At 34.9% G+C, this 23,857-nt stretch overlaps 1 protein-coding gene across 1 annotated transcript in view; it reads right to left on the bottom strand.

Moving 5' to 3' along the window:
- Positions 1-23,857, bottom strand: part of LOC125666502 (myc box-dependent-interacting protein 1) — a 71,121-nt gene that overhangs the window by 27,568 nt on the left and 19,696 nt on the right. The window contains exons 5-8 of the mRNA XM_048899662.2: positions 23,526-23,621; positions 7,787-7,894; positions 7,243-7,328; positions 3,117-3,192 (exon numbers count right to left, since the gene is read on the bottom strand). Of these exons, the coding sequence (XP_048755619.1) occupies positions 3,117-3,192; positions 7,243-7,328; positions 7,787-7,894; positions 23,526-23,621 (366 nt within the window). The remainder of the gene's footprint in view (positions 1-3,116; positions 3,193-7,242; positions 7,329-7,786; positions 7,895-23,525; positions 23,622-23,857) is intronic.

The raw sequence follows: 23,857 nt of genomic DNA, 5'->3' as shown, positions 1-23,857 counted from the left end.
TAAATTCCAACACTTACTTTATGTCAAATTTATTTAAACTTTCAAAATTTGAAAATGTAGGAATTTCAACAAAAAATTAGGGCTTTTTAGGATTCTAAAGCTCAAATAAGGAAAATAAGGGCTGTTGTAGAAAAATAAGGAGAATAAGGGCCCGCTTGAAAGCTTGCATTTGGAAATTCAGTACAAAACACCAGCAGACTGTACAAATCTACTTGCATGCATTAATTTACACACAAAAAAAAGTCAACTAAAAATTCAGCATCATTTCTCCCTAATCAAAGATATCCATTATGATGTAATATACAGTAAAATATCTCTATCTCAAAGTACGAGGGACCTCGAAAAAACTTCGAGATATCCGGGGGTTCGAGATATCCAAAATCGATCTTGGATATTTTTTGAAGGAGGATACTTTATGCATATTATAGGATTTGCATAATAAACAACAACCCTGTTGCGGTTTCTTATAGTTTAATGCAAGTTGATGAATTAATATTGTGGAATTTTAAAGACAAACATTTCGTTTCTAAATATATTAACATCCAATTGAATTCACAATGTGTTTCAAAATTAAGATGATCGTGACTGTATGCTTACTTTAAGTTTACTGATGCCCAGGCTCGACTGGCATGTAGTTATTGCGTTGCAATGAAAGAAGATATCACGTAAGAAACAAAAAAGACGGATTAGAAAAACAACTTTTAAATGTTTAATAAATAAATTTTCGTGTTTTCTCTGTACTAGTTTTAATGAGGAAGCGTGTATTATTAAATGCATTATCGTTAATAAGAGCATTACCTTCAAGCGCACTTTGACGATTTTGTGCGTTTATCCAACCCACATGTTAATGATATAGCGTGTGTCATTCAAAACACCATCCCTGGAATCGGGTGTGTTAGTTCATAATTGGCGGTGAACTTTAGCCGTAATGTTGGAAGGCTTCACTAATCATCAAAGCTGTTGAACCATTTTTGGCGACCTGGGTCTACTTGGAAAAAGCGAGCGTGGATTAGCGGTCATTAATTATAATTGATGTAGCCGCGGATGTGAATGTGTGACTTAACGACGCCGGGCAGGGTTCAAAATTAACTTTTTCAAGCACTAATCCGTATGGACTAGTCAGTATTGATGTTCACTAGTCCGCAAAGCATTCCACTAGTCCGTCCAGTATACCATATTAAATGATCTTCATTTTATTCAATAGTATTTAATGAAACCAAACACATCACAGTTGCAAGCAATTCAGTTTCTGACACCTACAGAATAAAAAGACCACAATACTTTATTTTGCATTCAAGATCTTCAGAAGCATACAGTAACCTCCGAGTTAATCCTTTTATAAACGTCCATAAGTGCGTTCGATATCGACGTTCGAGGACCGTTGTTTTCGTGCTCAGTTCTTAGAGTCACAGTAGTCGAAATTTTATCAATAAAGTCAATAAAATTCACTCGATTGACCGATCCATGAGCTTATAGTGTTACGAACTCCTGTGTTAGAGTCACGAATGACGAGAACATGTGCGCAAAAACGTGCTTGTTCTTGGATCACACTACTTGCAGTTCTTGCACCTCGAACCCGTTCTCGTGATGCGTACTCAGAATTCGATATCGGCAAGATTTTGTGCTCGTTCGAAGAACGGCGGTCTCGAACACACTTCATGTGTTTGAAACATCAGGATGTCATAGTCACACAAACACTTAACCATGCAGGTAATCGACCACAAGTTTAAACATCTAAGAGACTCACACAAATCTTGCTAAAATCTTAACCAATTCAAGATTGATTTCCGGATTTTCACTAGTCCGCTATAGAGAGTTTACTAGTCCGATACGTTTTTTTCTAGTCTCGGACTTACGGACATGAGGTAATTTCGAACCCTGCTGGGTATGGTAAGCAGAGCGGAAAATTGACTGCACTTCGAGATAAACCAGGTGAATTTGGGGTATGGGACCTTGAAAATATTTCGACATAAGCGGAGTATTCGAGATTACCATGTTCAAAATATCAGAAGTTTTCTTAATCAGTTATATAGGGAAAACGACTGGGACTTGCGGTCGACTTCGACTCAAGCGGGGTATTCGAGATAAACCATATTCGAGATACAGATATTTTACTGTATGTGCTATGGATGAGATGAGTGATAGAACTCCAATTATCACTTACATGCAATATCAAACTCACACATTTCAAATTCAAAAGGTGCGAAAAAAGTACTCATCCTGGACAAGTTAGTACTAAGATTGTCTCGAGACGAGTGCATGTCATTAATGCCTTCATCCCAAGTGACAAGTAAACTTTTCTGTCACGGCTGAATTCACTTTTATTTTAAAAATATTTGACTAATATTTTTTTTTATTTATTTTTTTTACAACATTCTGACTATAAACTACTTTGCTTGTTTGCACAATAACAGAATGCAAAGTAACTACTGCAGGCAACAAACGGGACATTTACAAACGTAATAGACAAATGTCATACCTGCATATCTCTTTTTAAACATGTTTATTGTTATTCAAAAACAAAGTAATAGAAAATTAGATGATGTTTGTATATATTTCAGCTGGGGCTTTTAATCAAACAAACAATCATAAAGTCATTTACCAGGTACTCGTATGGCAATTATAATAACAAATTCAAAGCATGTCTGCAATGCAACCGAAAAGGGTTTCACTATTTACGTATATCAAAAAAACATCATTTACAACTTTAATAGAAAGACTTTGAAATAGTGAATGATAAATTGGTTTTAGTTGAATTTTTTTTTTAAGTTGAAAGAGATTTGAAGATCTATAAGAATACAATAAAATACGGTTATAGTGAACTTCCAGCAAAAAACAGTTTGTTATATTACATATATCCAATAATTTCCTATCATAGGGGAATAAATAAAACCACTTCACAATATGCGTGAATTCGTTACAAACATGTTCGTTATAACCATATTTTACTGTACATCAGTTTATCAGTGATAATGAATTTTGCAATCCTCAATCTGACAAACCAATCAAGTAACACTGTAGCAGATACACTGTTAGAAATCCAAATTTAAAGATGCCATTTCTAAGATAAAATCTTCAGTAAGCAATACTACAAAATTTTAACAGCAGCAACTTACTTTTGTCACCTCTCCATGGAATATTTCTTCGGAATTAAATAAACTTTGGAATGTGGAAGCATAAAAATTGACTCGACTACAAAACAAAACAAAAAGACAAAAATCAAACAGACTGGATATCTGACATCATGCAGTATCAATTGAGGTCAATTTCCAATGGTCGATTAACCTTAATTATTCACAGGTATTCCAGAGGTTCTGAACCATATTAAATGGGCCACATTGCTCACTTTCACACCAAAAGGCATGGAGTGAACAAATTCAAATCTACTTCACATGAGGCTGCTGACTTATCAGTTTAACAATATGTTGTATCCTTCTCGACCTTTATCTGAGGCTTTTTAATAGATTTTTTCACATATTCCAATGTTACACTTGAAACCCTAATGTGGCTCCTCCTAGGCCCCAGGGATCATGATATAAATAAACCTCAAGATACATTACACTTGCATATCTCTTTGACAGTTTATATCCCTTTGATTCTTGAGAAAAAGATTTTAAAAAGTTTTCCCATATATCTAAAACTTCGTATCCTTGCTCTCAGGGACCTTGACCTTGGTTAATGGTAAAAACTTAAGTTACACCACACATGGATGCATACATGTCAATTTGATAGTCAGTACCTTTATGGTTTTTAAAAAGATTTTCAAGTATTTTTCCATTTTTATTATTTCTTAATTCATCACCCCTTGGAAATTGAATCCCCTTCACCAAAGGATGTTTTGTATTTTAAAGTTTGGTTGAATTGGCACCAGTGGTTCTTGAGAAGAGGTCAAAAATGTATTTTATAAAAAAAAAAAAAAAAAAAAAATTCAAATCGACTGACAAATTTTGTTTACAAAAGTTCTCTTGAACAGAAAAATAACAAAGAAAAAAATCTGAACCCAAACCAAACAACCACCAAATAACACCACAGTATTTCTGATAATATTAGATTTTTGTGTTGATGTTTGTAAAAATATGGAATTTCAAATTAAAAGATCAATATCTGAAAATCAAACTCTGCACACTGTCTGAAAATGGTAAATGAAAGTGATTCACACTGTCTGAAAATGGTAAATGAAAGTGATCAATGTCTGAAAATGGTAAATGAAAGTGATCATTGTCTGAAAATTGTAAATGAATGTGATCACTGTCTGAAAATGGTAAATGAAAGTGATCACTGTCTGAAAATTGAAGTCTTTAACACACGTACACTGAAATTCAATCACCATTAAAGAGATTCGCACCTGACATTTGGAATAATGTCAATTTTTTGGGAAGTGTATTTTTAATTTCTACGTCGAAGGAGAATTAGGAAACTGAAAATAAAAACTGTGGTCGCAATGCTTGTTAGGCCAAATAAAAAGAACATGTGTGGTTCCGGTTACCTGACCGTCCCTAGTTTTTACCCCAACCCTAAACTTTTTTTTGACTATTTCCAAAATCAGTTATATTTTGCTGAATATAATGCACGCTTTTTTCAATATTTTCTTTTATGAGAAGAAGTGCATACAGTCCCTGAAACGTTCTACTTTCCCACTTGAATGGTGAACGCACGGTGAGCGAACGGTGAATGCACGCAGAGCGAATGGTGAATGAACGGTGAACGCACAGTGTGTGAACGGTGAACGCATGCAGAGCGAACGGTGAAAGCAATTTGGTGAATGGTGAGCGCACAGTGAACACAAGTGAATGGTGAGCGCAAAATGGTCTATTCATTCGGTATATTTCGGATTTTTCCCTTGGATTGTACTTACTTTAAAATCAGGTAGAGAATATATATGTGAATACATCTGTTTGTTCATTTTTGTGCAAATACGGGATGTATACTTCTCATGAAAACAATCGTAAATTTCACATCAATGCAAGTTACAATGATGGACAAAAAAAAGAAAATTACATATGTTCATTGTTTACAGTATTGCATATTCTGTACAGATACATGTATACATGAAAACTAGAAACATATATTTTATAATATTTAGAATTCTTGCATCTAGACATAGAATTAGCCAGTCGATAAGAACCTGTCACTTTGGATAGGAAGGGAAGATACAAAACAAAATGAAAAAATCAAATGTGATTGAAATAGACTGAGAAATAAATAATATAAATGAATAGATAAAACAAATAATCACCAACTACAGTAATGATCAACAGATATGAGAGCAGATCTAGCATCCAATTTTAATTAGATTGTTGCATTTGCCTCAATTTTAAACCTATAGAAAACTGCATTCATTTTTGAGAGACAAAAGATATAAACACCTCTTTTGTCATATGACATATGATAAAAGAGGTGTTTATATCTTTTGTCTCTCAAAAATGAATGCAGTTTTCTATAGGTTTAAAATTGAGGCAAATGCAACAATCTAATTAAAATTGGATGCTAGATCTGCTCTCATATCTGTTGATCATTACTGTAGTTGGTGATTATTTGTTTTATCTATTCATTTATATTATTTATTTCTCAGTCTATTTCAATCACATTTGATTTTTTCATTTTGTTTTGTATCTTCCCTTCCTATCCAAAGTGCTGAACGGTGTGCACGAAACGCTGAACGGTCTGCACAGAATGGTAAAAGGTCTGCAGAGAATGAAACGAAACGCTTTGGAGGTGTAGTAGCACGCTTCAGGGTCCATATATACCACTATACATATGGGTTTTTCACCAATTTTCCTTCAGGTGAAGCTTAATTGTAAGTTCATTCATAGCCAATATATAGATACCACTAAGATGCTAAGCTGTAAACATTTACTACAGGCCATCTAACATTCGACAGAAAGTGACTTAGAACTAGAGTGCTTACATAAACATTATAGTGTTTTCAGGTTGTTTGAATATACTGAGTGATCACCTTCCTTATTTTTAAAAAAGTTGGATAGATTTAAAAACTTGGAAGGGATTGGTACTCTGGTTGAAATATATCATTTCCTATTTTCATGTTCAAAAACATGATTTTGACAAATGCACTGATTTTTTTTTTCTGTACTTATTTATTCATTTGAAATAAATAAATAAATAAATATATATATACATGTATATAATATATATATATATAAAACAATTGTCAAAACTAGGGTGATCCCTACCATTTGATAGGTATATATCACATCATATATATAAATGGTACATGCAAAGAAGTGAAAGTAAATGAAAATTGTGTTTCCATTTAAAATTTATCATAAAAAAAAAATAAAACAAAATCCCCACCTACCTTATTTTTCAGGGGAGTGTAACCGGAACCACACATATTATTTTATTTGACCTTATTGAGCTACAGTGTTCTAAACTTGACCTTTTTGCACTTAAAATTTATTCAAATTAAATTAAACTTGATTTGTCTGTTGGTGTCAGTACAATATAAGTAACAGAAATCAACCATTACATGAAATTGATACATTATCATGTCTTCTAACACTACAGATTAAAGAAAACTTAATACAATTTAAGTAATGGAAATAAAATATGACCTTTTTGCACTTGATGTATACAAAAAAATTCATGATATCAAATTTGAGAGTTTAAAAAGACACATTAGAAGTAATGTCAATTTCTAAAATTTCACATGATTTTCAAGGTCTTGTCTTAAAATTTAAAATGGAACTTAAAAAAGTGGGGGTTGGAAACCAAATTATTAAATTATTGGCGAAAATATTGAATTTTTATAGAAAATTTCAAGTAAATTAATTTGAACTTTTTTAAGAATCGGTTTTCTATTTGGATAAATATAATAACCAAATTAACAAATTACAACATTTGATCTAGTTCCAAGTCTAAACTACTTGCATAATAAATTATAAAACAGAAATACAAGTATAGGAGTACAAAAATAAAAGATATATTAGATGAACCAAAAATTGTAATATCACACAGAAGTAATCAATCCTTCCACCATAAAATATAGTGATTAGTCCCTGCAAAACCCTTTCAAAATTTGAACTGACAAAATTTTTTTCAACTGGATAGGGTTCAGTACTAGATGTGTAATATGTTTACACCAATGGGATCCGTATTGAACCAGTAAATACTTAGTTGTAGTATCCTGCGCAGTTGTGCTCAAAAGCTCAGGAGCTAACTTCCTTAACTGAAGAAATTTCAACACTTCTTGTCGTATCATACAATGCTCCTTTTCACTATTACCTTTCGTAAAACATGGGCAGATCACTGTGTAACTCATCATTAATTTGTTGATATATTTTCTTGGCTTCTTCCAACTCATCATGAGCCTGTAATGCAAAGCAACAGTAAATGTACAAAACCACCATTGACATGTGTACTGAAATCAAATCTTACTTTCATATCACACGGAGAAATAAATTTTAGAGATGTAAATAAGACACAGAATTGGCACTGACTAATGAATACTTTACAACACTCCACAGAAAACTAACTTTTAACACCACATGATGTTACACAAGATTGATTCTTCCTGTAGATATAAATCATCCAGTGGTCAGGAAACGTACGATCATGCCATGCTTACTTACTATAACAACATACACAACTTAATACCCTACCAATTTTCCATGAAGTCTGCAAAACATTCCCACAATGTGTTATTTTTTCAAGGTGCCAGAAACTATAAAACATTTTTATCACATACAGCAACTTTCTTCCACTGAAGATTTTAACAAGTTACAAGTATGGACACAAATGCTTCTCCCTTGTAATTTATAACATGTACCTTTTTTATTTTTGCTTCATCTTTTTTCTTGGCATTTTCCAGAACATCAACGTTGTGTTTCGCATTGTCAAAATCTGTCAACTTTCTACCTCTTTTTGAAATTCTTTGCTGCAAGGAAAAATGAAATTCACACTATCACAATGTGGTAAGCAATATAACAAACACAAAGCTATAGGAGGGATAGAAAGAGACTACAACAGAAAGAGACTACAACAGATAGGGGCTACAACAGAGAGGCACTACTAGTTTATAGGCAATCTAGCAAATCACATCAAATCAATTGCAACAGAAACAAACTTGATGGAATTGAATAAACAAAAGCATGATTAACAACATACAAAAAATAAGACAAAATCGGACAATGGGAAATATTTCAAATTTAGACTTAAATGTTTTAGTAAACCATCGATATTTTGTGGTGTTTACGGCACGTCATACACGAAAAGGGGAGTAACTCAACTGTGACAGTCATCAGAATAAACATATGCATGACGATCTAAGGTGCATGTAATAAAAAACGTGATTAAACAGCTTAACAGTTGTATTATAAAGGTGATTTTTGACACCTTATATATACATACAATATTGCTCAGCATCTCGCATTCTTTGCTGACTTCCATTCCTGGGGAACTGTTGGAACAAAGTTTCAAAATATTTTGTTTGACCCTTTACTGAATTAATTTTAATTATGAAACACAATATTTATTTTAGAAATTATAAATAATCAATTATAAATAAAATCTTAAAGATTTTGTGTCAATTTACAAGGGGGAACTACGTTCACTAAAAAAGAAGTATGGAAAGCCATTGGGGTTAAAAGTTTCAGTTATTTTGTATCTTCATCCTTTGGGCAAGCGTTTTGTATAAAAAACTTCTATAAAACTAATCAAAAAAGTAATTTTGCTTTTATTTTTGAAATTCAGGTTTGGGGGACTCATTCATGGGTAATAATAATGATAATAAAACAATAATATAAATAATAAAAATCAATGTAAAGTAAGCACTTGAGCCTAAGTATCATGATTTGATGTAAAATGAACAATCTTAGAATCCAGTAATTACTATTTCTAATTAGTGTTGAACTCACGACCTGCGGAACCAAATCTCCTAGCACATGCGACCAGCACGCTAGACCGCTCGGCCATGTGTTCAAGACAAAACTTGTTTACATTGACGATGGAATTCTCACTACGCTGTCACACGATCATTGAGTATGGAAATGGGATACAATTATTCATCGTAAATTTCAGAGGATCATACAAGATACACAATGCATTTGAAATAGTTTTATATAAAGCACAGAAATAGCAACAAACTTTGAAATAAACATAACTGCCCTAAGGAATGAGATCAAATGATCAATGTCGGATAAAAATTTAAATTCAAATAGTTAGGGGGGGGGGGGAGATAAAAACTCCTGTAAGTTTCTGTCATCCGACATCAATTACACTTTAGTGAATAAACAGTAGAAAACGTATACAGAGTGTTATTTATAATCGTATGTTTTTTCTTGTTATTCGATTAGTTTCAACATTTGTCATATTTAGTTAGAGGGTCTTGGTGAAAACTATGTGAATTTAGTTTTTTGTGAGACATTGAACTTTTGATCTTGCCCTTAAGTGAAGAATATCGTTAAAACCAGACATCTTTTTAGGAAGCGAAGTTTGTCAATCCTTGCCATTTCTAGATGCATTCACAGGATGTGACACGTCAAGAATATTCGGCATCGGAAAGGGTCCCATACTTAAGAAAAGCAATGGAATATCAAGAATGTAGACAAATCGCGAACATATTCTGTATATGATCAGTTTTTAAATCAAGGCAGGCTACTGACAAACAAGTTGAATGTGCAGGGGTTCCAACAGAGTCTCGTTTAAAGCCAGCATTTTGCAAATTCTATGTTCGTTATAACAATCTAATTTGCCAATACAGTGATTTTCCAATTTTCCCATTGAAATACAAAAGCCAATCAATAGTTCTTTTCTGTTGCAATTAGTTTAAGGTTTTGATCATATATGGCTAGATTGACTAGATTATACAACAGATAGGGACTACAACAGACAGATAGGGAATACAACAGACAGATAGGGGCTACAACAGACAGATAAGGACTACAACATACAGATTGGGACTACAACAGACAGATAGGACTACAACAGACAGATAGGACTACAACAGAGAGATGGTACAACAGACATATAGGGACTACAACAGAGAGATGGTTCAACAGACAGATAGGGATTACAACAGACAGATAGGGGCTACAACAGACAGATAAGGACTACAACAGACAGATAGGGACAATAACAGACAGATAGGACTACAACAGACAGATAGGGACTACAACAGACAGATAGGACTACAACAGAGAGATGGTACAACAGACATATAGGGACTACAACAGAGAGATGGTTCAACAGACAGATAGGGACTACAACAGACAGATAAGGACTACAACAGACAGATAGGGACTACAACAGACAGATACGGACTACAACAGAGAGATGGTACAACAGACATATAGGGACTACAACAGAGAGATGGTACAACAGACAGATAGGGACTACAACAGAGAGATGATACAACAGACAGATAGGACTACAACATACAGATAGGACTACAACAGACAGATAGGGACTACAGCAGACAGATAGGGACTACAACAGACAGATAGGGACAATAACAGACAGATAGGACTACAACAGACAGATAGGGACTACAACAGACAGATAGGGACTACAACAGACAGATGATACAACAGACAGATAGGGACTACAGCAGAGAGATGATACAACAGACAGATAGGACTACAACATACAGATAGGACTACAACAGACAGATAGGGACTACAACAGACAGATAGGGACAATAACAGACAGATAGGGACTACAGCAGACAGATAGGGACTACAACAGACAGATAGGGACTACAACAGACAGATAGGACTACAACAGACAGATATGACTACAACAGACAGATAGGGACTACAGCAGACAGATAGGGACTACAACAGACAGATAGGGACTACAACATACAGATAGGACTACAACAGACAGATAGGGACTACAACAGACAGATAGGGACTACAGCAGACAGATAGGGACTACAGCAGACAGATAGGGACTACAGCAGACAGATAGGGACTACAACAGACAGATAGGACTACAACAGACAGATAGGGACTACAACAGACAGATAGGGACTACAACAGACAGATAGGGACTACAACAGACAGATAGGGACTACAGCAGACAGATAGGGACTACAACAGACAGATAGGGACTACAGCAGACAGATAAGGACTACAGCAGACAGATAGGGACTACAACAGACAGATAGGGACTACAGCAGACAGATAAGGACTACAGCAGACAGATAGGGACTACAACAGACAGATAGGGACTACAGCAGACAGATAGGGACTACAACAGACAGATAGGGACTACAACAGACAGATAGGGACTACAACAGACAGATAGGACTACAACAGACAGATAGGGACTACAGCAGACAGATAGGGACTACAACAGACAGATAGGACTACAACAGACAGATAGGGACTACAACAGACAGATAGGGACTACAACAGACAGATAGGGACTACAGCAGACAGATAGGGACTACAGCAGACAGATAGGGACTACAACAGACAGATAGGACTACAACAGACAGATAGGGACTACAGCAGACAGATAGGGACTACAACAGACAGATAGGGACTACAACAGACATATAGGGACTACAGCAGACAGATAGGGACTACAACAGACAGATAGGGACTACAGCAGACAGATAGGGACTACAACAGACATATGATACAACAGAGAGATGGAACATATAGATAGGGACTACTACATATAGATAGGGACTACAACAGATAGATAGGGACTACTACAGATAGATAGGGACTACAACAGATAGATAAGGACTACAACAGACAGATAGGGACTACAGCAGACAGATAGGGACTACAACAGACAGATAGGGACTACAACAGACAGATAGGGACTACAGCAGACAGATAGGGACTACAACAGACAGATAGGGACTACAGCAGACAGATAGGGACTACAGCAGACAGATAGGGACTACAACAGACAGATAGGGACTACAACAGACAGATAGGGACTACAGCAGACAGATAGGGACTACAACAGACAGATAGGGACTACAACAGACAGATAGGGACTACAACAGACAGATAGGGACTACAGCAGACAGATAAGGACTACAGCAGACAGATAGGGACTACAACAGACAGATAGGGACTACAGCAGACAGATAGGGACTACAGCAGACAGATAGGGACTACAACAGACAGATAGGGACTACAACAGACAGATAGGACTACAACAGACAGATAGGGACTACAGCAGACAGATAGGGACTACAACAGACAGGTAGGACTACAACAGACAGATAGGGACTACAACAGACAGATAGGGACTACAACAGACAGATAGGGACTACAACAGACAGATAGGGACTACAACAGACAGATAGGGACTACAGCAGACAGATAGGGACTACAACAGACAGATAGGGACTACAACAGACAGATAGGGACTACAGCAGACAGATAGGGACTACAACAGACAGATAGGGACTACAACAGACAGATAGGGACTACAGCAGACAGATAGGGACTACAACAGACAGATAGGGACTACAACAGACAGATAGGGACTACAACAGACATATGATACAACAGAGAGATGGAACATATAGATAGGGACTACTACATATAGATAGGGACTACAACAGATAGATAGGGACTACTACAGATAGATAGGGACTACAACAGATAGATAAGGACTACAACAGACAGATAGGGACTACAGCAGACAGATAGGGACTACTACAGACAGATAGGGACTACAACAGACAGATAGGACTACAACAGAGATATGGGGACTACTACAGACAGATAGGGACTACAACAGAGAGATGGAACAACATATAGATAGGGACTACTACAGACAGATAGGGACTACAACAGACAGATAGGGACTACAACAGAGAGATAGTACAACAGACAGATAGGGACTACAGCAGAGAGATGGTACAACAGACAGATAAGGACTACAACAGATAGATAGGGACTACTACAGACAGATAGGGACTACTACAGACAGATAGGGACTACAACAGAGAGATGGTACAACAGACAGATAGGGACTACAACAGACAGATAGGACTACAACAGAGAGATAGGGACTACAACAGACAGATAGGGACTACTACAGACATATAGGGACTACAGCAGATAGATAGGGACTACTACAGACAGAGATAGACTACAACAGAGATATGGTACAACAGACAGATAGGGACTACAACAGATAGATAGGGACTTTTTTATTTGATTTGTTTGATTTGAGCTGAAAATTTTCAAATTTTATTTTTCCATTTTTAATGTTTAGAATGCTTAACCAAGGTATCTGTAATGGTCAGCAAAAGAGCTAGGTACGTTAGGAAGCAAAATCGGCCCTGTCTACAAATTTGATCAAATTAAACACATAAGATATCCACAATATGCCATTGTCAGAACACATTAATTTTTCCCTATGTCTCTTGTCGTTTTCTTGTAAGCAATAGTTAAATACAGCATTTTTTCTAACAAAAAACCGCACATAACGTCATGACGTCGACATTTATGAACAATGTTTTGGAAGGCAAAAAAGAACTACTTTGAATTATTTTATCCGACCCTAAACGGAATAGAAAGAAACCTACAAAATAAAAGATATAACTGTGTTTAGTTTTAAGGATATGCGAGACGATGATCACGTGATGGTTGCGAATTTATTTTAAATTTAGAACCGGACGCAGCGTAGTTAAAGCTTCCCGAGAAAAATCACAATGCTATACAGACACACTATATGACGTCATAATAAAACAGTACATCACGACGTTGTATCGCGGGGAAAATGTCATCATATTTTGTCGTAATTTGCTACCGCTGTCAAGTGTCATGTGTAAATCTGTTGATTGAATTCTTGTCAAATGATAATTTTTATTTTATTTCATAGTGATTACAAGTCTCTTTTTCATATACATTGCATATATTATATATATGTATAGTATGAGCAACAGTAATTTTAATAGTATAGCCTATATAAGTCACCAAACCGTCTGTAAGCAATGATTTAGTGCAAGTGTAAGATGATGATCGTTTGTTGATATTTACTATAGTAGTGTGAAACTAGAACTGGACACACATTTCTCCGAATCTTGCTTGGGAAACATATGAACTATTCAGGTGCTTTTATAATCGATCCTTGTTTGCGAAAAATACCCCCCCCCCCCCCCCCCCCATGATGACAATCGTTACTTTTGGTCAAATATTAACGTCCATACTAGGAATGTTTAATTTTTGCAAGCATTTTCATGTAAATATAAGTACGCTTTATCTCTCAAACTATTTCATATTCCAAATTATTTTTACTAACTTTATGCAACGCTGCTGCGGAAATGGTAACTAACGTTAAAAATATGACACACGTCGGAATGTATGCGAGAAGCAGACGTGTGAAAAAGAAAAAGGTGCAAAGTCACAACATGTGCGATACATAAATACCTTGAAAAATAGCATGGAGAATATCGAGTCAAGCGACATTAGCTACCATGGCCGCGGAAATGATGTTGATCTTGTAAAGGAAGTAGTAGCTCATATTGACGTTAACTAGACCTAACCCATGGTTTGAAAGAAGACGTATTGTTTAGAGCTAGACTAGACGTTTTGTTCGAAGGCATGTTTAATATATACATGTATATTTAAAAAAAATTAATTCTAATTTGTTTTCATTAACTCAATTCTTGTTCCATAATCATGAAAATTCTAAATATTTCAATAGGTTCAAAACAAATATAGTTTCTAACAATGTATTCCAAAACAGGCACGAAAAAATTAGGCTGCCCCCCCCCCTCCGTCTTTGACAATGAGCTTTTCTTTTATTTTGTAGTGCAAATAAATTGAGACCGTCCCATCCCCCATTACTTTTAACAGTAGTTGTACATGAAAAGAATATATAAGCTTAAAAGTTATTAATAACAAATATTTATATATAACCCCAAGTGAACATATCAATGTATAACTTCAAGGACGCCTACCTCAAAGTCAAGATTAGCTTCATCCCTTCATATTTCTACAGGAAGTTAGGTATATGAATAGCTTTTAATTGCAGTGTTTGCAAAGAAATTCATTGACAAGTTTTTGAGCAGTGCTTCATTTAGTATCGGTTATGTTTAAGCATGTTATTATTATACATTTTATATTTTGCATATATTCTAAAGATTATTGTAAAAGATATAGATAAAAATTCCATTAAATTATTTTTTTTTAATTGAAAATCGGAATGATCTTGAAACATTCACAATTTTCGAAAAGGGGGGTAATTCAAAGCTTGTTATCTCCCTTGTATACCTAGAAAGTGGCCATGAAATTTATACACATTGTACAGGACATCCTGATGGTGCTTCATGAAAAAAAGAAAAAATATTCATTGACGAGTTATTTTTGGCCACATCGTTCCGCATGTCCTTAACCGTGGAATTAAGAACTATGCTAGACCATGTTTTTGTAACCTATCATTACCAATTATTGCCGAAAATGTGCGAATTTTGGCACAAACAGAATCAATGCCTATAGTCAACAGGTTTTTAAAAAAAAATGTTCATGAATTCTTTTTAAAACATATTTTGCGCTTGGTGTATGTTGCACGACCCGTGATCCATATTTGATCAAAATTTACAAATTTTGTCATACCCTTTTACCCATGTGAAAAATACATCATAAGGAAAGTAACTGGAATTAAAATAATGTCTGTTTCCCTTAAGGTAACTCCATACTCGCAGTTTTATCTGATACAAGTTTGAAAAATGTATTTATTTCCATTCATTAGAGTTAAAACTAACAAATTATCAAATAAAATACATATGTCATCACACTTTTTAAGATACAAGACGTATATAAACAGAATCATCTATCACCGTCAGAACATTGCAATTTTCCTTAAACAGCGTTATCAAAATTTCATACAAACTGGTTATGACGATATAGTAGCATTCATAACAATTTCATGAAAGTGTATCTTCACAAAAATATACAAAATGTCTGTAAAAATAAAGGAAATATATCGCATAATAGACTTGATAAAGAAATCAATAGAAACAGAGTTATCACCCTTGGATTCAATATTTTAAAACGTATCATTGATTATTCATCTATAATTTAAGACTTTTGAAATAGTTTATTTTTAACAAGATTTTTTACAATAACTATATCAGGAAAGACTCCAACAAAATTCATGTTCCTATCACACATAAATAATCATTGATTTTGCAAAATCTGATGACATCACAGGAGGGTGGAATTACTTTAAATGTCGTTTGTATATTTAACAAGTTGAATTCTTTTAATAGAAAATTGAAAGAATGTGTAATTCCCCTTTGTCATACCGCGGATATTAAGGAATCACACTGGTACATGTAATTGTCCAATCAAAATCAAGATAAACTTAATGTATTTTAGTTTCAGTACATATCTAAAAGAATTTTTCTTACAAGCGCGATTTTCTCATTTGCTTTTCAATCTAATTAGAATTAGATCTTCCATCTGCTTCCCGGTGTTCGATGGACGCGACGTATTGAAACCGGGGAGCGGATGGAAGATCTGATTTTAATTAGATTGATTTCCTTTTATTCTTTTCTCTCCATTTTTGCATCCAGATTAGGAAATCCTGGGTAATTGTAGTTTACTAAGGAACTATTTGATGTTTAAGGTAACTAATGCTACTTCTTGGGGTGCACTCAAGCTGTTTACACATGTGAAAAACATGCGGATTTGGTTACGTTTGCGGATAGAAAAAAAAAATAGAAAATTCCGTGCAGGGTGTTGGGACAGGTAGCATAGAACATTTCTGACTGCCGTATTTGGCATCAATTTAGCAAACTGATTTTTGATTGTTATTTTTCCTATATAAGGAGGCCGAATTAATATACCGTGATTTTTTTTTATTTACCAACAACAGGTCAATTTTTAATCAACATTAGGGTTCAATTTTTAAGATATAAAATAATAAACAGTGTAATTATAATATGTATAACATATTTAACTCGGGATTTTTTTTTTTTTCTTCCTCTGCCGATCTTGTTTTTCTTTTTCTCTTTAGATTTGTCTATTTCTTTAGCTTAGTATGCCCGACAAGACCCAGAATTAGATGAATGAATAAGAATATGAAAATGCCATTGTTTCACTGAAGATAATCATCAAATCACAAAGCAAGCTATTTAAAGTTTTTCATGCCATATAGCTTTGAAGTAAACTGTTCATTCATCTAACTTCATTTTACAATGATAGAAAGATGCTCAAATTTTCATTTGATTATAATGAAAGCATTTGCGCAGACCTACCCTTCTTATAGACCTACTTCTATGATTTATGGTAGTCATATTTTCATATTATTTAGTAAATTCACTAGCATTACGACAAGAATTTTGATTAGGAAAATAAATCACACACTATTTATGAAATGTTGGACGTTTTATAAATATCGGTAATGATGAAGAATTTGGGTACTCAACAATAATGGGTATCGGCACATCAACAATTGAAAAAAAAAACCATTAAGGGCAAGATCAAGCATTTAATGTTTGATAAAAAACAACATTTAATTCACATACTTTTCATCAAGACCCCCTCCCCCTTAAAACTTAATATGATGAATGTTCACCCAAATCGATTATCATGCAATAAAACAATAAAGCTAAATAACAATATATACATTTTCTAATGTTTATTAACAAATGTAGTTTTTAAATGTCACTTTAAATGTTCATTAAAATGTAATAAATGTTAATATTTCTAAACATATGGGTCCCTTCAGTCTTGTTTGCTGTGCTGCAATATTATTCATGCATTATAATAAAATTGATGTTCGATGACTGCACTTGTGGGAGTTTTTTAACACACACACACACCCTTCCCCCAAAATATTTTAATTAAGATTTTTATTAGACATTGAGCTTTTTTTATCTTGTCCCAAATATCTAAGACCAAAACCTGGCATCTTAAAACAAAATTATTACTTTCGATTTCGATAAAGTTTCTCTCTGTTTATGTGTCTCTGAATCTGTCCATCTTTCTTTCCCATCCTCATGATGGATACTTGAAAATCTTTCTCTCTGTCATATTTCATATTTTGAAAATGAAATACTTGGATTATTGATTCTCAGCTCACCGATTATTTATGATATTAGTACATTTTACCAACCATATTGGCGAATGGCAGTATGATCAATGAATTTAAAATAATATATTTTACCCCCCACCCCCCCCTTTTTTTTTTAGAATTTTATAATTGTTGGAAAAAAAGAAATGATGATGTTACGTGCCTGCATAGATCTATGTACTCATCTAGTATATATTTATAATATTTCAAGTAGATTTATAACTCTTGATTCTGATGGTAATTTCCAGTAATCATGCATAATTATACAGATGCTATTAATTTTTTTTTTTTTTTTTTTTTTTTTTTACATAGTTGTAAGGCCTAAACATTGCTAAAACAGTAATTCATGTACCCAAGAGAAGACTTGAACATTCTATCATATATGACAGTTACTTGTGATTGATAATCATGATGTCTTTCTTTATAAGTATGCAAAAATGACGTCACATTTTTCACTATGATGTTTTAAAACTGTTTTGCTTGGAACAGCTTTTTTGGTCCGTACTGTACGTTGTCAATGTAAACAAGGTTCAATACTATTTTTAGATGATGTGTATTAAACTGTTGGATTAACCAATTTACCTTTATATTAGCATTATGATTGCATATCTATGATTTTATAAGCAACAGGAACATTTCATTTGTACACATTTATAGAAATTAAGACAAGATTTGGTGTACAACTGTGCATCATAGCCGGCCTAGTAGTGCATTTTATTCGGTCTGGTTGCTGTTTGCATTTCAATGACCCAAACTGGATTTGTTCATAAACTGATATTTTTTTAGATTGTAATTATTAATACATTTTCTCATTGTGGTCGCTAAAACAATAACAAGAGGTACTGTGAGCAATGCTCACCAAGAATACCCCCCGCTTACCCCAATCTCCCAAAGGGTGTTGGTAATAGGTAAAACTTCAGTATTATGATCCAAAAGGTATCTAGGAACACAGCATCTCCATGCGATGAAAAAAGCCATTAAAGAATTTAAATGGAAACCATATTGTTACTTCGATGTCCAGTGCGCGTGACCTTTGACCTTTTGACCCCAAAATCGATAGGGAACATCTTCATCCCATGGGTAGTCCATATGCATGATATGGTGACTAGGTGGAAAGGATAACGCTTTAGAGCCCGGAAACCATATTGCTACTTCGATGTCCAGTGCACTTGACCTTTGACCTTTTGACCCCAAAATCGATAGGGAACATCTTCATCCCATGGCTAGTCCATATGTATGATATGGTGACTGTAGGTGGAAAGGATAATGCTTTAGAGCCCGGAAACCATATTGCTACTTCGATGTCCAGTGCACTTGACCTTTGACCTTTTGACCCCAAAATCGATAGGGAACATCTTCATCCCATGGGTAGTCCATATATATGATATGGTGACGGTAGGTGGAAAGGATAATGCTTTAGAGCCCGGAAACCATTGCATCTTCAGACGGACGGACGGACGGACGGACAGACAGACGGACAACCCGATTCCAGTATACCCCCCCCCCCCCCCCCACAACTTGTTGCGGGGGGTATAACAAGTACATTAAGTTTTGATTAATTTTCTTATATCACTGTACATGTATGTACAATTCGTTGCTATGCACTACATGGTGATCCACCTGTGCACAAACGTCAAAATCAGAAGCCTGATTAGATATAATAATAAACAAGAGGTACTGTGAGCAATGCTCACTAGGAATACCCCCCGCTTACCCCAATCTCCCAAAGGGTGTTGGTAATAGGTATAAACTACCTCTTTTCTGAGTGTAAAAAACAAATGGCATGACAAACCGAACCATATTGCTACTTCCATGTCCAGTGTGCGTGACCTTTGACCTTTCGACCCCAAAATCGATAGGGAACATCTTCATCCCATGGGTAGTCCATATGTATGATATGATGACAGTAGGTGGAAAGGATAACACTTTAGAGCCCGGAAACCATATTGCTACTTCGATGTCCAGTGTGCTTGACCTTTGACCTTTTGACCCCAAAATCGATAGGGAACATCTTCATCCCATGGGTAGTCCATATGTATGATATGGTGACTGTAGGTGGAAAGGATAACGCTTTAGAGCCCGGAAACCATATTGCTACTTCGATGTCCAGTGCGCTTGACCTTTTGACCCCAAAATCAATAGGGAACATCTTCATCCCATGGGTAGTCCATATATATGATATGGTGACGGTAGGTGGAAAGGATAATGCTTTAGAGCCCGGAAACCATTGCGACTACAGACGGATGGACGGACGGACAGACGGACGGACGGACAGACAGACAGACAGACAACCCGATTCCAGTATACCCCCCCCCCCCCACAACTTGTTGCGGGGGGTATAAAAAAGAAATTGGCCACAGCCAAAACGAAACATGCACAATTACTTCTTTGAAGATAATCTATCTCTAGTTTACTGCTATTGTGGCTGATGCATCTTAAAAGGTAGGAAAAGTGAAGAAAATCGTCCATTTTCTGGATTCCGGATAAGTTTGAATAGTTCTCAACATTACAAGAGACCTAGATCCGCCGATATGTTTGTATATATAAATACTAGGGATCATCAACTTCATATATATCAATGATTTGTATTAATAATTGTTCTTCATTTTTGAAGTATTTTACAGGGCCTAGTTATGATAACAAACGTACCTAGCTCTTTTTAATGTCAGTTGTTGAGGTACATGGGAGACAGAGATCAAGCTCATAATTCTTGGTTATGTAAACAAGGCTCGTGCCATGTTTTTGTTTACATATAGAATACTTCATAGAAAATCAAAATAAGATGTGCTAAACACTAGAAACTATTTAATTGTGACTGTTCAGAATTAAAATATAAATTGAACAAGATGTATTTGTGAAACACAAATGCCCCTGATAATGGTCAATTTCAAAGATGGCCAAGGTGACAAGGACAAATATCTTGGTACCAGTAGAAAGATCTTGTCATAAGAAATGCTCATGTGCAATATGAAAGCTCTAATATTTACCATTTAAAAGTTATGACCAATGTCAAATTATTTAAAAGTATGTCAAATGTCAAGGTGAAAAGGTTTAGTACCCACAGAAAGGTCTTGTCACAAGGAATACTCATGTGAAATATCAAAGCTCTAGCACTTACTGTTCAAAAGTTATTAGCAAGGTTAAAGTTTCAGACAGGATGACAGAATGACAGAACTACAGAATGACAGATCTTTGATCTCGGGGGCATAAAATTCTGCTTTAAACAAATTTTGACTAGTGTATTTGTAAGACTCGACTAAAGTGCGATGGTTGCTCCAAAGTGTGATGGTCACGCCAAAGTGCGATGGTCTGTGCCAAAGTGCAATGGTTTGTTAACGTTACAGACCCCAAAGTGCGATGGTCACGCCAAAGGCCGATGGTGCGGAGTTCAGTAACGTTTGTGACGTCATGTCATTGTGACGTCATTCTTAATGTCCTTCAAAATAAAACCAAAGAAATGCAACATGGACGACAGTACGGCAAGGTTTACACTGTTGAGGAGAGTAAGAACGGCAAAGTACATTTGTTGTCGAACTCTCTACTTCGCCCAAACATTCTTTAATTCATGATCATTTATTACTTTGACATACACATATTAAATTCCTGGAGGTATGTTATAATACAAAACATTCTATATGATTTCGCGTTGGAAAATTTTGTGTTTGATAACACAACAACTAAATGGTAATGAAATAAGCTCTTATTCTTATTTTTTGTGCATGGATTTTGCCCTGATATTTTGGTGAAACAACACATGGTTGGTTCAGTCTGTACCAAAACACTGTGTCGTTTACAAACCAATGGATTTCGGCGTGTCGCACCATCGCACTTTGGTGTATCAGACCATCGCACTTTGGCGTACGAGTGTGGAAAATCGCACTTTGGTGTGTTACACCATCAAGGTTTCGCGCAGACCATCGCACTTTGGAGTCCTACATATTTAACCTGTGTAAACAAAAACATGGCACGAGCCTTGTTTACATAACAAAGAATTGTGAGCTCTGTATCTCCCATGTGCCTAGACAACTGACATTCAAAAATTTTGCTGACCATTACAGATACCTTAGTTAAGCATTCTAAACATTAAAAATGGAAAAATAAAATCTAAAAAGTTTCAGCTCAAATTGTGTCCATGCCCCTTTAATAGAAAATAGCATGTTTAAAACAAAATGAGATGTGCCAATTTAAACACTAGAAACTATTAAATTGTGTTTAGAATTAACTTGTACATGTAAATTGAAAAAAAAATGCTTGAATCAAAACTTCACTCTATAGTATATTTGACTTATGTAAACAAAAACATGGCACGAGCCTTGTTTACATAATAAAGAATTGTGAGCTACATATGTATGTATATCGACAACTGACATTCAAATTTTTGCTGATCATTAGAAACACCTTAGTTAAGTATTCTAAACATTAAAAATGGAAATTTAAAGCAAAATTTTCAGCTCAAATCGTGTCCATGCCCCTTTGAAGGGACTGATTCACGATTTTCTCCAAAATTTTCTTTTTCACTTTTAATGATCAAAATCTACTGTCTAATGTGTTTAAAAGATTTCACATAAAAATTAAGGTTATACATTATCACAGAAGCTCATTTTAGACAGTTGTAAACAAAGATTGTGGTATATGTTATTGTTACAAAGTTTGAAAAACGTATGGTTATCGATCTAAGTGTATCATATTTTTCACATTTCAAGCATTTTTGGGGTAAAATGTGTCATCTTAAAGTTAAAATTTGTGACTATGCAAACTTAAGATGCTTTATTATATTACAAAATCAATATTCCACTTGTTTGTTTGTATACATAAAAGACCCGAGTCTTTGTTTACATAACGCAGATTTAAGGCTAAAATATTGCTTTTTTTCTTGCATTCAGAAGGTCAAAGTTTGGCTGTCAACATTAAATGAGTTATACTTTTTATGTTTACCATCAAAAATGAAAAATATTTTTCTCAAAAATCATGAGCCAGTCCCTTTAAGGAATGGAGAGGAAGAAGGACATTGACTGACTTAAAATCCAACCCCAGTTTAAATCTAGCTATACTTGTCACTTATATTAGAAAATTCTCTCAATAAATCATAAAAATACTACATTTGTATTAAATATCAAAATTATATATAATACTAGTGTAGAGTTTTGTCATATAAAACATCTATTGTTTAATATTTCCAAAGCTGTCACCATCCTCAATGGCTCAGTGGTTCAATGGATTGAGCTTCTGCCTTTCATGTGAAGGGCCTTGGGTTCGACTCTCATCTGTGCCTTTAGGTTTTAAAATAAAAATTATTCTTTACATTTCATTAAAACAGTGACAAAAGGCCAGGGGATTATAGGAGGAAATAGTTTAACCCAACAGAACATAATGGAGCGCTATTGCAATAGAATGACATGTCAGATACAATTTAATTCAACAACCTGTGTAGCGCCTATTACATCACCGTTCCTTGTGTTCCATGTAGTAATGTGTACAATGTTATATATATATACTAGATTACTAACTCTAAGGTTTGGGAAATGGCTCATGTAGTTGTTCAGTGGTTCGTTCACACTGTCATTTAAGTTCTGGATGTAGTTGTGCCACATTAACTCCAGAGACTGAAAGAAAAGAAAAAGATCAAACATTTTATAACATGTCCATCTAACATCTTCAAAACACAGTTAATCCCCTCCCTCACAAACAAACTATTGTTTAACTCTGTCCCCCCCCCCCCCCCCACACACAAACTATTGTTTAATTATGTTCCCTCTCTCACACACAAACTATTGTTTAACTCTGTCCCCTCTCTCACACACAAACTATTGTTTAATTATGTCCCCTCCCTCGCACACAA

This window comes from Ostrea edulis, chromosome 6 (genome assembly GCF_947568905.1).
Source record: "Ostrea edulis chromosome 6, xbOstEdul1.1, whole genome shotgun sequence".
In the NCBI taxonomy this organism is placed as follows: Eukaryota; Metazoa; Mollusca; class Bivalvia; order Ostreida; family Ostreidae; genus Ostrea; species Ostrea edulis.
The sequence above is the reverse complement of the archived record's forward strand: the minus strand, read 5'-3'. Positions and strand labels throughout refer to the sequence as shown.